General features: G+C 46.5%; 1 protein-coding gene across 4 annotated transcripts in view; it reads right to left on the bottom strand.

The window, feature by feature from the left end:
* The window catches only part of LOC119461932 (aminopeptidase N-like), a 58171-nt gene extending 45654 nt beyond the window's left edge, over positions 1–12517 (bottom strand). For 3 of the 4 annotated variants that reach the window (XM_049672790.1, XM_049672789.1, XM_049672787.1), the window contains exons 1-4: positions 12399–12517; positions 9908–10127; positions 5976–6303; positions 3258–3457 (exon numbers count right to left, since the gene is read on the bottom strand). In XM_049672790.1, the coding sequence (XP_049528747.1) occupies positions 3258–3457; positions 5976–6303; positions 9908–10104 (725 nt within the window). In that variant the 5' untranslated portion in view covers positions 10105–10127; positions 12399–12517. Of the gene's footprint in view, positions 1–3257; positions 3458–5975; positions 6304–9907; positions 10934–12398 lie in introns of those variants that run through there. The other variant, XM_049672788.1, reaches the window with a different exon arrangement.

Raw genomic sequence — 12517 nt, 5'->3', positions numbered from 1 at the left:
GAACAATACATATCACTTTTGAACATGTGGCCCCTGCACGGCATTGCACATTTCGTATCATGTAATCGGGTTATGTATCCCGTCCGCAAAGATGATTATTCACGAATCAATGTCTGCACCACTTGTTGGACTCTCATCGTGTGAGCTGAAACTACCACGTGGCTCCCCCATCAAAAGGCCGAATGTGTGGTAATCCGATGGCATCCTATTGCCACATAGTCCCAGACGTTAGCACTTTACTGAGCGTAAGCGTCGACGCGCATTACCACGATGAAGAACCTCGTTCTCCTCTTCTTCATTCCCCTGGTCTGCCACACCATGTGGCAATATCAAGGCAGTGTATGGCGGAGGATGGGGAAGCAAAAAAAAAAGACTTCTTTTTTTTTTAGGGAAGCGCTAACAGCTGACAGTGGATGTGCTCTGGATTGACTCCCTCCGACCACAGGGTGCTGTTTCTCGAAGATGCAATCGTGGAGTGGTACGTCCATACGTGCGACCTTATTGCTCCGCGACATTCTACTGAATGCACCAGGGATGGATACTCCTACTTGCACATCACTCCAAGTATACACGTGGTGACCTCAAACACACCCCAGTCTTGGTTTATTCCAGCGAAATTATAAAGTTTGCTTTAGTTATTTCTGCCCTCTGCAGTTAACGTTGAACGGAGGTCGGTTGATGCACCCACGTACGTGTATTATAATAAAACTCCACAACAAGGTACTCGAGTATTCTATGAACATGGGCCGTTATACCCGGTGTTCATTTTTAAGTTCTACGGAATTTTTAGAAATCGCCTATGGCAGGTAGCATAATTCATATCATTGAGCTGGGTTATTCGATGAGGTGGACATTTGTAGCACGAGAAATCGAAACCGATATTAAACTAATTTTAAAATGCACTAATTATCTTCTCGGTTAATTATTTTACGACACATTGAAATTTATATATTATAGCCGTGAGCTTGTCAGGCGTATCCACTTGGAATGAATTTCCAGAATGACACCAGTTTGGAGATATGCGCCATCAAACTCGCCATAACAATGCACTGCTGTTCCTCTTCTTTACCAAAATGCAGTTTTATACATTGAAGCACAAAAGTAACTGGAACGCCCATGTATTTCGTCCCACACTTGGGGAAATAATATCTCGTAATTTGTGTCATCCTGGAAGTTCATTTCAAGTGGATGCGTCTCACAGAGTCACTGGCTACAATTCGTAAATTGCAATATGTACCTTAAATTAATTAACTAATAAGTTCATTAGTCAATTTTTGTTAATTAGTTTAATATGTGTTTGGATTTCTCTTGCTACTAATGTCCGCCTCTTCGAATAACCCAGCTCAACGATAAGAATTATGCTACCTGCCACAGGCGATATTTAAAAATTCCGTAAAGCTTAATTTTGAACACCCGGCATACTAACTGACAGCCCCGTTGAATAACACACTGTGAATTAAATGGCTGAAGTCCAAAACAACAAAAAACTATTTACCGAAAAAGCACCGACAACTGACGGTTGTAGTTATTACCTGTCTTGTCTCTATCGCGCTGTCATATTGTACTGTACTTGTGCTCAGTGCCGATGCCACCGACTTCCTTGAGCATCTTTTCCGACTTCTTTTTTTTTTTCACTTTTGCAAAATATTTCCTGTACATTGCAAAAATTCACTGCTGCGGAGGAGCTGCTGCGGGCGGCGGCGCAAGGTGAATTGAAGACGCAAGCAAACTACTGCAGGTGACGGCGCCAGGTGCACTGATGACGTTCCGATCATTATAAGCCGTTAACGCTTGTCCGTTATAAGCCGTTATCGCGCCTTATTCATCTGCGTTGAATCATTATAAACCGTGATCAACGGTACTCCGGCGGCGGCGGCGTATGGCGGGCCGCGCAGGCCCTATCTTGAAACCGACCTGCGATGGGAACAGAGTGAGCCAAGTGCTGATAGCGTCATCTGCGCTGTGTTCTCGCCGCCTAGTTCGCGTTGAGGCGAGAGACAGCAGGAAGCTCAATTCGCTCGCTGCTGCGGGCCCTATCTTGAAAGAGATCCTCTTAAGGTGGATACACACGCGAGGGCAAAATCCCGCCTGCTCCGCGGGCCAAACAGTCACGTGTTCACTTGAATCCGGCGGAGCCGAGTTAGGTCGCATTCCCACAGCCGGAGCGCCGTTTGCGGAATCCACGCGCTTACTCTCGACTCCAACGCTTAGCAGCTGCGCGTTCGCATAATCGGCGTTTGCATAATCGGCGTGCTCTATATTCCATAGCGCTGCGAATCCCTCAACAAGAGCCAGAAAAGTGACGGTTGCCTCGTCACTTTTCTTGTGCACCTCACTCATGTCGAGGTCACGCAGGCCGCACGGTCTGAGTAAATAGAAATGCGCGTGCAACCACGACTCGCCTTTCCCGCTGCACCACAACAAAAGCACATGCGGTCATTGCTGCACAACAAAAACACACGTGGCTTCAAGCCGACAACACGCTATTGTAGCCGCGCCGATCCGTCCATTGTTGACAGATGTCACGCTGACTAGGCTAAATTGAAGTCAGACGACCGCCAAACGTACGGACGGAAATACCGGCGAGCATTATCAATCCGGACCGCGAGCGGAGGAGGCCGGACTAGGCGAGGGCGGCACGTTTTGATGACGCACGCGTCACGTGATGCGCCATCCGCTACGAAAATTCCTCCTCCGTCCGGTCGTGTGAATGCACTTTTACGTGACGGACGGACGGACGGACGGACGGACGGACGGGTTTCCTCGTTAGGTAGGCATAGAAATGCTTGAGCATTTAATAACTGTGCTCCTGTTATTCATTTGATATGGAGTTATGATGTTGAGCACAAGGTCGCTGGTTTGATTCTTGCGGCTGTGGCGTTTGCGATTTGCCATTACAACAGTGGCAGAATGAAAAAAAAGGCCGTCTGCCGCCGCCTGCCGAGCTTTGTGGGGTACCTTAAGTAGTCCCACTTGGTCATAGTCAATCCTGAGCACATCGCAATGGCCTCACTCACAAGCACGTTGCGGCTCTGGGACGTTAACCGCAGTACATTAACTAAATTTTGAATATTTCGAATAGAGCACACCTGAATCATAAGAATTTGGTGCTATCTCTTCGCATCTGCCCATCGAAATACAGTGCTGGTTATCCTGACGATTCTCTTTTATGCTCTCTTGTCCATCTATGCCGTCGTTTCGCCGATAAAACATTGTCACGTGACGTCACAACGAGCGCGGGAAGTAGGACGGCTCACTGCTTCCTGTCGGCCGAGGTGTAGTGGTACTTGTAGAACCCTCTGGTGTCACCCAGGCGTCCGCTGAACTGAATCTGCACGGCGTACTTCTTGCCAGCCTCTAGACTGGAGGCCAGCGAGATGACAAGCAGACCGCTGTCGCTGCCTTTTTCGATGCCAGTGACTGCCACCTGACTGATAGGGCTGGATGCGTCCCATACCTGCGCCGAAAGGACAGAAAGCACTGCAGCAACTGTTCTGGCTCACTCAAAACTTACTACAGCGACATTACTACAATGCTATTACTGATCCGAAACATATGAATAAATCCCTAGCACAGCATGACCGACAATCCTTTTGCTAGATCCGTTAAACAGTTAAGACGTACGAATGCGGGTTCGCATGTAGCGTACTTAACATCAGGCTCACTTTTTTAAGGCTACGCATGCTATTTCACCCTTAGTTCGCGTGTTGTGTCACAGACAGACATAATTTGCGTAATACATTTCAAAAATTGAGTATTTGAATGCCAGGCGAAGCTATGAAAGAGTCGACGCAGGACCGAGTCTACACGTTCAACCAACACCAGACGAACCACGCACAGAAACAGCGAGAGAAGCGGGGCGAGCGAGAACTTCAAGTTAATTGCTAATCGCAGTAATGACTCAAATTTTACTGCTGCTCCCTTCACTCAATCTTTCTGGCATGTCCTTCGAGTTGTTGTGCATTTAGTACAATGTACTATATTTTTTATGCTTCGTGCGGGTTTTCTTTTTTATATATAAGAAATAATTAGCCCTATAGTTTTCTCACTGATCTCCTTCAATAGCGCAAATTCATCACTGTAGTTTTTCTCTTAAGTTACGTCATGTTTACTATGTTTTTGACAGTATCTTGGCTTCGTGAACTGCTTATCTGACGAAGGGACCCTGTTAAGGTATCTGATGGGACCGGCCCTATAGATAAATAATTTATGTTGCACTAATCTATTCTTTCCCCGTGCGTCTTTTGTTACCTCCTTTTTGTTACCGTCAGCTTGTAAAGATGTTATCAAATAGCCTTCTCGAATTCTGGTCCTGCTTTTCAGTATACTTGTGCTTGTTGTGTAGGATCACCTTCCTGATTTTATTTTTATGGTTCTGACTAAATTTACGACTGTTGTCCTGACCTAATTAAATTTTGTAAATAACACTATTTATTGTAGAATGCATCGATCATGTCACCGTCTTTGTCGTTTTTATTATGTGTACTGTATTCTGCTGTCTTCCAGAAGTTGCCCTTTAAGCCATGGTATAGCTTACGACGCCCAGGTAATTCAGCAGAAAGGGCTCGAACTAAAGGCCTATTGCCAAATGAAGTACATTCTCTTTCATGGTCAGGCCTGTTATCTGCAGTGATGTCTCGCCTTGGTTAAAGGAAAGCATTTTAATTATTATTGTATGGCGCTACTCCTTATATGATACAGCAACCTCTATCTAATGTGACGGGCCAGCCGGTATTCAAATTCCACTCATTCTCTAAGGCTCCCACGCGGCCGCTGTCGCAACCTTAATGAGCGTAGAGAGAAAGAAATGGAAGTCAAGCCACACATTGCAGGGCCTGGACATCGAAATCAGCTCGAAACGAGTGTCGCGTCACATCACTAAGTGCAACGGTCCAGCCCTGCCCTTCTAAAAGAGCGGTTACCGTAGCCTGAGCAAGCCTCAGCCAGTGACGAAATTGTGTTCAGCAAAACATCTCCACCCCATAGACACACTCGTATCCCACACGTGAAACTTGGACGCCTCTGTCAAGAGATGCTGGGAACTGTTTAATTGCTCATGCACACGGATTGATATGTAAAGCTACCCACGACTTCTTCTCATCAAAGTGTCAGCGGATTCCTCTTCACCCCGAACCCTTGTATAACCGCATGAGGAATTTCATCGAAGGCTCTAATGCGCTGTTATTTTGAGCTATTGGTATAGCAAACATCGCACTGCAGAACTCAAAGTAAACGGCCGAGAGAGAGTAAGCTAAGAGTTCAAGTCTAGTCAACAAATGCAAATAGTCTTATACTCATTAATCCGCACCATATGTGGACTTTCCGGCGATCTGTCTGTGCACCAAATCAGTGATTTCACGCGCGGTACGAATGCAACTTTAAAACCACCGCGTGAGATTCAAGCCATCGACTTTTCGACTGCGAATAACTTGTTCATTAGCTGCTCGAGGTGACCGCGGCCATATAAGGATACTAAAAGTACTTTGGAAATTTTTAGATGCGAAGCAGCTTATGGCGGGGGCTTTGTCCGTCCCTCCCGCGGCGTCCCACACCCCCACAGCGCATGCTCGTCCCCTCCCCCTCTCTCCCTCCTCTACGCTCCCCCCCTTTCCTCTAGGAATCCTCTACAATACGGAGCGGCGCCCGCGTGCCACACCCCCACAGCGCATGCGCGTCCCCTCCCCCTCTCTCTCTTCTCCTACGCTTCCCCCCTTTCTCTCCTCTAGGAATCCGGAGCGGCGCGCACGACAGGTGGTGCGACAGCTGCATACTCCGCTGGGGGCGCCACGGTAGTTCCGCGGTATGAAAATGACGGAGCGCGCGCGCCTCATTCTCTCTCCTGTGCAGCGCCGCGATGAGTGCTCGGGCCGCTGCCGCGAAACCATCTCCCGCTCAAGCTAACTATCTCCCCGCTGCTTCGCATCCACACATGGTTCCCTTTAGCGGGAGATGGAGTAATTTTTTTCCATTGTCACCTGTACTGCTGGTCCGGTGCCAGTCGAGGCCGGGGTGTAGTTGAACTTGCCGGTATGCATGACCACAGTGCTGGTGTTCTGCACGCATAGCACACGCACGGCCACAGTGGCCGTGAAGGTATCGTCGTCCGCGCCCGCTGAGCCGTCTGCCGTCGTTGTAGACGGATCCTCAGCTGCGAAGCGAGGTCGCATCTCGATGTCGTAGTGTTCGGGCATTAGGGCGCGGGGCAGACGGTTGTTGGAGACCTGCGCCGATGTCCGGTGCCGTGCGCGCAGGAACGCCAGCGTGTCCTCGCGCAGCACCGACGTGTGCGCCAGGGGGCCGGGCCTACGCGTGAAAGCACACGTATTTTTCTCGATCAATGTCTCACGTTTCAGTTTCTTAGCCAAATAAGGCAAAGGGTTCACAGGAAGGTGGAGACTCGATGCAATCAGCAGCTGCCTCAAAAGTGAAGCCACAGCTGGAACCAATCGTTTCGACAAAAGGATTTACTGTGACAGCGTTTATGTATAACTCACTCTTATTCCTGGGGCGAGGAGAATAAGTGAGTACTAAGGAGTTAATCTCACAATCTCTTCAATGCTCTTCACTGCATGCTTAGCAAAAGTATTCAAGCTGTTAGACTGAGAAGGCTTAGGAGTGAGGATCAACGGCGAATATCTCAGCAACCTTCGGTTTGCAGATGACATTGTCCTATTCAGCAACAATGGGGACGATTGAGGACCTTAACCGAGAAAGTGTAAGAGTGGGGTTGAAGATTAATATGCAGAGGACAAACATAATGTTCAATAGCCTGGCAAAGGAACAAGAATTCAGGATTGCCAGTCACCCTCTAGAGTCTGTAAAGTAGTACATTTATCTAGGTCAATTGCTCACAGGGGACCCGGATCATGAGCGGAAAATTACAGAATCTTGAATAAAATTGGGTTGGAGTGCATACAGCAGGCATTGCCAAATCCTGACTGGGAGCTTACCACTGTCATTGAAACGAAAAGTGTACAATCATTGCATTCTACCGGTGGTAACATATGGGGCCTAAACTTGGAGGTTAACAAAGAAGCTCGAGAACAAGTTAAGGGCCGCACAATGAGCGATTAAACGAAAAATGTTAGACCTAATGTTAAGAAACAGGAAGAAAGTGGTGTGGATCAGAGAACAAACCGTACTCAATTTGTTGCAATCGAAGGAAATCCTTCTTCAATAAAATGCATTAAAACAGGCGTCCCTCAGGGAAGCATCCTGGGACCGTTTCTGTTCATACTTTATATTAATGAGATTGTCCACATTGATAAAACAGCCCATTATATAATCTATGCTGATGACACGAGTTTATTCTTTTCGAGGAAATCATGTGCCGATTTGGGTAGTCGAGTGAATAGCGCACTGTCTGAAATTAATGCATGGGCCCAAATGAACTCCCTAAAACTAAACATTAATAAAACGAAGGCAGTTTTATTTCACCCCCGCCACGCATATGTCCAGTTACCCACCATTTTGTTAAACAACTCTAAAATTGAAGTGGTAAAAAGCTTCAAATCATTGGGCGTGTATTTTTCACAAAACATGACATGGGATGATCACGTGAACTACATAATTAATAAACTATCTAGGACAACAGGCATTATGCGCCGCCACTGCTACAATTTTCCTACCTCTGTTAACATACTCATATATAACTCTTTATTTTTGTCTCTATTAAATTACGCGTTTCTTGTATGGTCAACAACAACAGCTGGAAACATTAGCAAACTTACCGTCCTGCAAAAAAGTGCTCTACGCCTAGCCTGTAAAGTCCCATATCGCTACCACACTGCAGACTTGTTTAAGAAGTACCACATCATTCAGGTTACATCAATGTATGATTACAAGCTATGTAGTTTATATAAACTCGGTTTGCTGAAAAATAATGATGACATGACAAGCCTAGCAAGGCTAGAGAAAAACATTCATGCTTATAATGTACGCCATCCTGAAGTGTGGTATGTCGCGAAATGTAGAACTAATTACGGAAATCAAATGTTAAAATTTCAATTGCCTACACTTCTAAGCCACATAATAAAAGAAAATAACATTGACATATCTAGTACATCACCAAAACAACTGCGTTTAATGTTTGTATAATGATGTGATACGACGATTTCCTTGCTCTTTATGACTGCTTCGTAATCCCCTTTTCAAGTGACGTTTTATATCTTTTGTGTTTCCTTAGTAGGTTGTACTTCCTTAGCCGCACGCTTTTATGCTTTCCCGTGTGCTAGGGGGGTCAGGGCACCTCAAGCTGTTCTTGCAGCTTTTACCTGCCCTCCTCGTAACTTTTTCTTGTTGCGGAATAAAAAATTCAATTCAAGAGGGATAGCCGATATACTAGTTTACATTAATCGGAAAAACTTGAGCTGGGCAGGCCATGTAATGCGTAGGATGGATAACCGGTGGACCATTATAGTTACAGAATGGATACCAACAGAAAGGAAGCGCAGTCGAGAACGGCAGAAAACTAGGTGGGGTGATGAAATTATGAAATTTGCAGGCGCAAATTGGAATCAGCTAGCGCAAGACAGGGGTAATTGGAGATCACAGGGAGAGGCCTTCATCCTGCAGTGGACATAAATATAGGCTGATGATGATGATGAAGAAGGAGTTAACAGGGCAAGAGAAGTGGAAATGTTCAAACGGAGGAAATTGTTGCGCTAATGTAAGGAGGGTGGAAGGAGTGAGTTGGTGTCCGCGTGTCAACATGTAGCAAGTTCTCGAGGCCACGGCGGCCATATTTCGATGGACGCGGAATGCGAAAACGCTCGTTTACTTAGGCTTAGGTCCACGTTAAAGAACCACAGGTGGTCAAAATTAATCATCAGTCTCCCACTACGGCGTTCCTCATCATCAGATCGTGGTATTGGCTCGTTAAACCCCATTCCACGTGATTGCCTATACTGTACTCGCTGTCAGAAACACATACGTATATGTATAGTCCAGTAGGGAAAAAAACGCGTGACTGACCATAGTAAAAACACATAGGCGTTTCGGTATTCGTACGGATTCCTTTTTTCTGTGTTCTTTACTCCAGTGCTCAAGTCAAGCCCGTCTGGCGAGAAAGGAACATATCTGAACTTACGGCTGCACTCACCAAATAAACGCATGTAAAATACCAATTCAGTCATAGCTTTTCACCAACATGGTAAACATGGAATGCTTATGGGCCGTATAGCATCAAGGCAGAAGCACGTCGCTGTCCCGTATGTATACAAAGTGCATGCAAAGCCCTAGCAAGCTCAAATGTGACCTGATGATTGCGAAAGATCAGCTCTCTCGGGCGAGTTTTCCTGGGGTGGTCCAGAAGATCCCGGGCACCATATGCGAGTCAGTGTGCGTTGGTGAGAGTAGAAATTTCTGCAGGCGTCTAACAACACAAGAACAATGTCACCAAAGGCAATGTACTGACAAATGCTCTTGCAGAGCATGCCCAGATGACGGATCACAAGATTAACTAGGACGATGTGCGTATCGATTCCACAGGAAAGCACAAGGCAACAAGGTTCAGTATTATTATTTAACCATTCACACTCTTAAGTAATACAATGAACAGATAATGTGGCTCCTTGAGTCACACGTGCTCCCGAACTTTGCGTCTTGCGCTCTATGCTAGCGTACCTGTGTGTAGACGGCTTTCCATTGTAAACAAGGGATTCTTAAGGATCTCGAAACGTCATTCGTTTTGTCTACGGTCAGTGACATGCTTCAGTCACAATGATTTTACCTAACCATACAATATTCCTCTGGCGAACTCTCGTCTACATCAAACGTATGCTTATTATGTTGTCTTTCTTTTTATTCTGTGAGTGCATGTTTAGTTTAATCAAAGTACATCCGATGCTATAATCGGCGCACATTGTTCCACGACTAAGCAGAGGGCGGGACGACACGGCTTACATACCTGCGTACGACAGCCAGTTCGGCGGCGCCAGGCCACCAGACGGGCATGCCGGCATCGGTGTCCAGCTGCCGGCCAGCAGCTCGAGGTGCCAGGCGGAACCAGGCGGCCAGCACGGTGGTGACCAGCGCCGTTACGGCCAGACCCGGGCCGCAGCCCGTGCGCACGTAGCGACGCACTGCGCCATTCTTGTCCGCCATCTCTGAGCACCACCACCCGGCCCCTGCCGGCGGACAACAGCCTGGTTCGCACCGACACAGCTTCGTAAGTGCACCGGAGCACCTCACCGCTGCTGAATTTTGCCATTGATGTGATGTTGTGCTTCATAGTTGTATCGAGACACAAACGAAAAACCGCGATGGCACTCGCATGACGATGCGTAAGGCGCGTAGGCACCGCTTTGCTCATGTGTATGCCATCTTCTTCGTTCGTGTTCTGTTACAACCTAGCAGCGGCACTTCACATCTACGATCAAAAGTTGACCTACTCGCTGTCTTTCATTAAATTCTGCCATTTTGCCTGTTTCTGGTCAGCTCTGTGCCCGATAATGTCATCTCTGACCAGCTCCAAAGAGAATACGTGGCCGTATTGGCAGCGGGTGAAGTGTCTGGAGAATAAAACAGCTGAAAGTTGAGCAAGTTGTTGAATATTTATGGTACTGAAAGGGGGCAGGCGTGCAAACACGGACACAAGTAGAACGGCGTATGTGTTGTACAGGCCTCTTAATGGGATAGCGCATTACATTGAGTGGTTCCTTTGATGTTTTTTTTTATTTATTCTAATGTAGTAATTGGGCTTGTGCCACTTTGTATTTGTCCATTCTTAGCCAATCCTCCTGAATAGGTATGTGCCAATGTGTCACAAGTTGTACAAAAAGCGCCCATCCTTGTTCCATGCCGTCTCTGTGGTACGTTTGTTCGCGCAATTAAACAATGTTCGCCATACAAGAAACTTAAATCCAGGAAGGTTTGTGTCGTACTGCTCCGTGCAAACACCAGCCATCCCCATTCTCGACAGGCACCACCTTTGTGCTCCTGAAATCGCTGGGTCAAGGCATCGCACTGTTCATCAGCCTGACACTTGTATCCTTGTCCTCATGCCTTCCTTTCAGTACCATGTTGGGGGAAATGCCTCGGCGGCGATACGCCACTTTACTGTGTGTTTTACGAGTTGCTTATGACGTGGTGCCGCAAATTCCATTCTTATGTCATTCCAGAAACTGCAGGTAGGTGATAATTTTGTTCATTTAAACATCTGCTGCGCTTATTATTGAACCATAATTGAAAGAATGGAAGGGGACAAATCAGCTACTACAGAAGCATTTTATACGCCGGAAAATAAGAATCGAAATGGTATTGCCCGGTGACTCCAATAGAGGTCAACACAGGAGAATCCTTGCCAGGTAATGAGGCTAGATGAATAAAAACTACGGCGAATCTCTAGTTCACGAAATCAGGTGGGCATCGATAGTTGTCAAAAACCAGATAGCCTTAGGCGACAATCAGACAATAATAAAAGCGGCGTGAATTCGTTTTAAGTGGTTTTGTCAAAATAACTCAAATACGACAAGACCAAGGTTCTTGTGCACTTTCTTGATGTCACAGTCTGTCGTTATGCACGCACTATCCAAGATTTAAACTACGTAGTATTTCAGCATCGCGTTTTCTGGTGTTTAAATTGTAATAGACGTAAGTAGTTGACGCCCAAAAAACAGGCTATCAGATGTTCGTGAATTGTATTTAAGCTATTCTCAAGGTCGTTACTCACAATGGTTATCCGTATTTTAACCTCCAAGTGCATAGTTGTGCCACCCCTGGCTACACCAATGAGAAACAACACCGCCTTTGAGATCTGTTTTTATTACCTAGCGAGCGCTGTCGGTGGGGCGAGAATTTGGACACCATCTATTAGCGAAGGCGATTGGCCAGTAGTATATAGCCTTCATGGACTAACAGTTTTATGAATTTGGCCACTGACAGTCTGGATAAGCGCGTTGTATCACCCAGGTGACACCTGCTCGACTCACGTGAAGCCCCGCTCGCCAAGATTACTAAGTTAACAATACAGATAGTTTAGAAGAAACGAACAGAAGTCATATTTGTTACTCGTGATCTGAAATGCTTATTACTCGCAAACGGCAAAGCAAACAACAAGCGAAAAAAAGGTTTAGCTTACGGCTACAAATCGACGATATATCTTGTGGTATAGTCTCCCTGATGGCCTCACTGTGGTAGGGTCGGAAACCGAGCATCAGTCATTACTGAATAGAGCAGGATATATAAGAGCAATGACCGAGAGAGGAAATAATCCTCTGACCGCAGTAACTGCCCAAAAGTAGAGAGTTGCGTTGAAGCTAGAGACCTGGATGCAGGCGGCGTTGAGAGGTGAAATTTCGTTAATATTAACTTCGATAACCTTTAAGCTTCCGGTGCAAACAAAACCACATGAAAACGGTGTCGCTGACATAGCGAATTTATGAGAGGCCGAGACTCACCTCGGCGACGCTTCCGAAGAAAGGCTGCGGGCGCGTTCCCAGCAAGGCGGACCTCGAAGAGCGAATCTTTATTTTCTCTTCTTTTTTTGCCTTACGCGCCTAGGACACGGCACGAACGC

This window comes from Dermacentor silvarum, chromosome 8 (assembly GCF_013339745.2).
Source record: "Dermacentor silvarum isolate Dsil-2018 chromosome 8, BIME_Dsil_1.4, whole genome shotgun sequence".
Classification (NCBI taxonomy): domain Eukaryota; kingdom Metazoa; phylum Arthropoda; class Arachnida; order Ixodida; family Ixodidae; genus Dermacentor; species Dermacentor silvarum.
The sequence above is the reverse complement of the archived record's forward strand: the minus strand, read 5'-3'. Positions and strand labels throughout refer to the sequence as shown.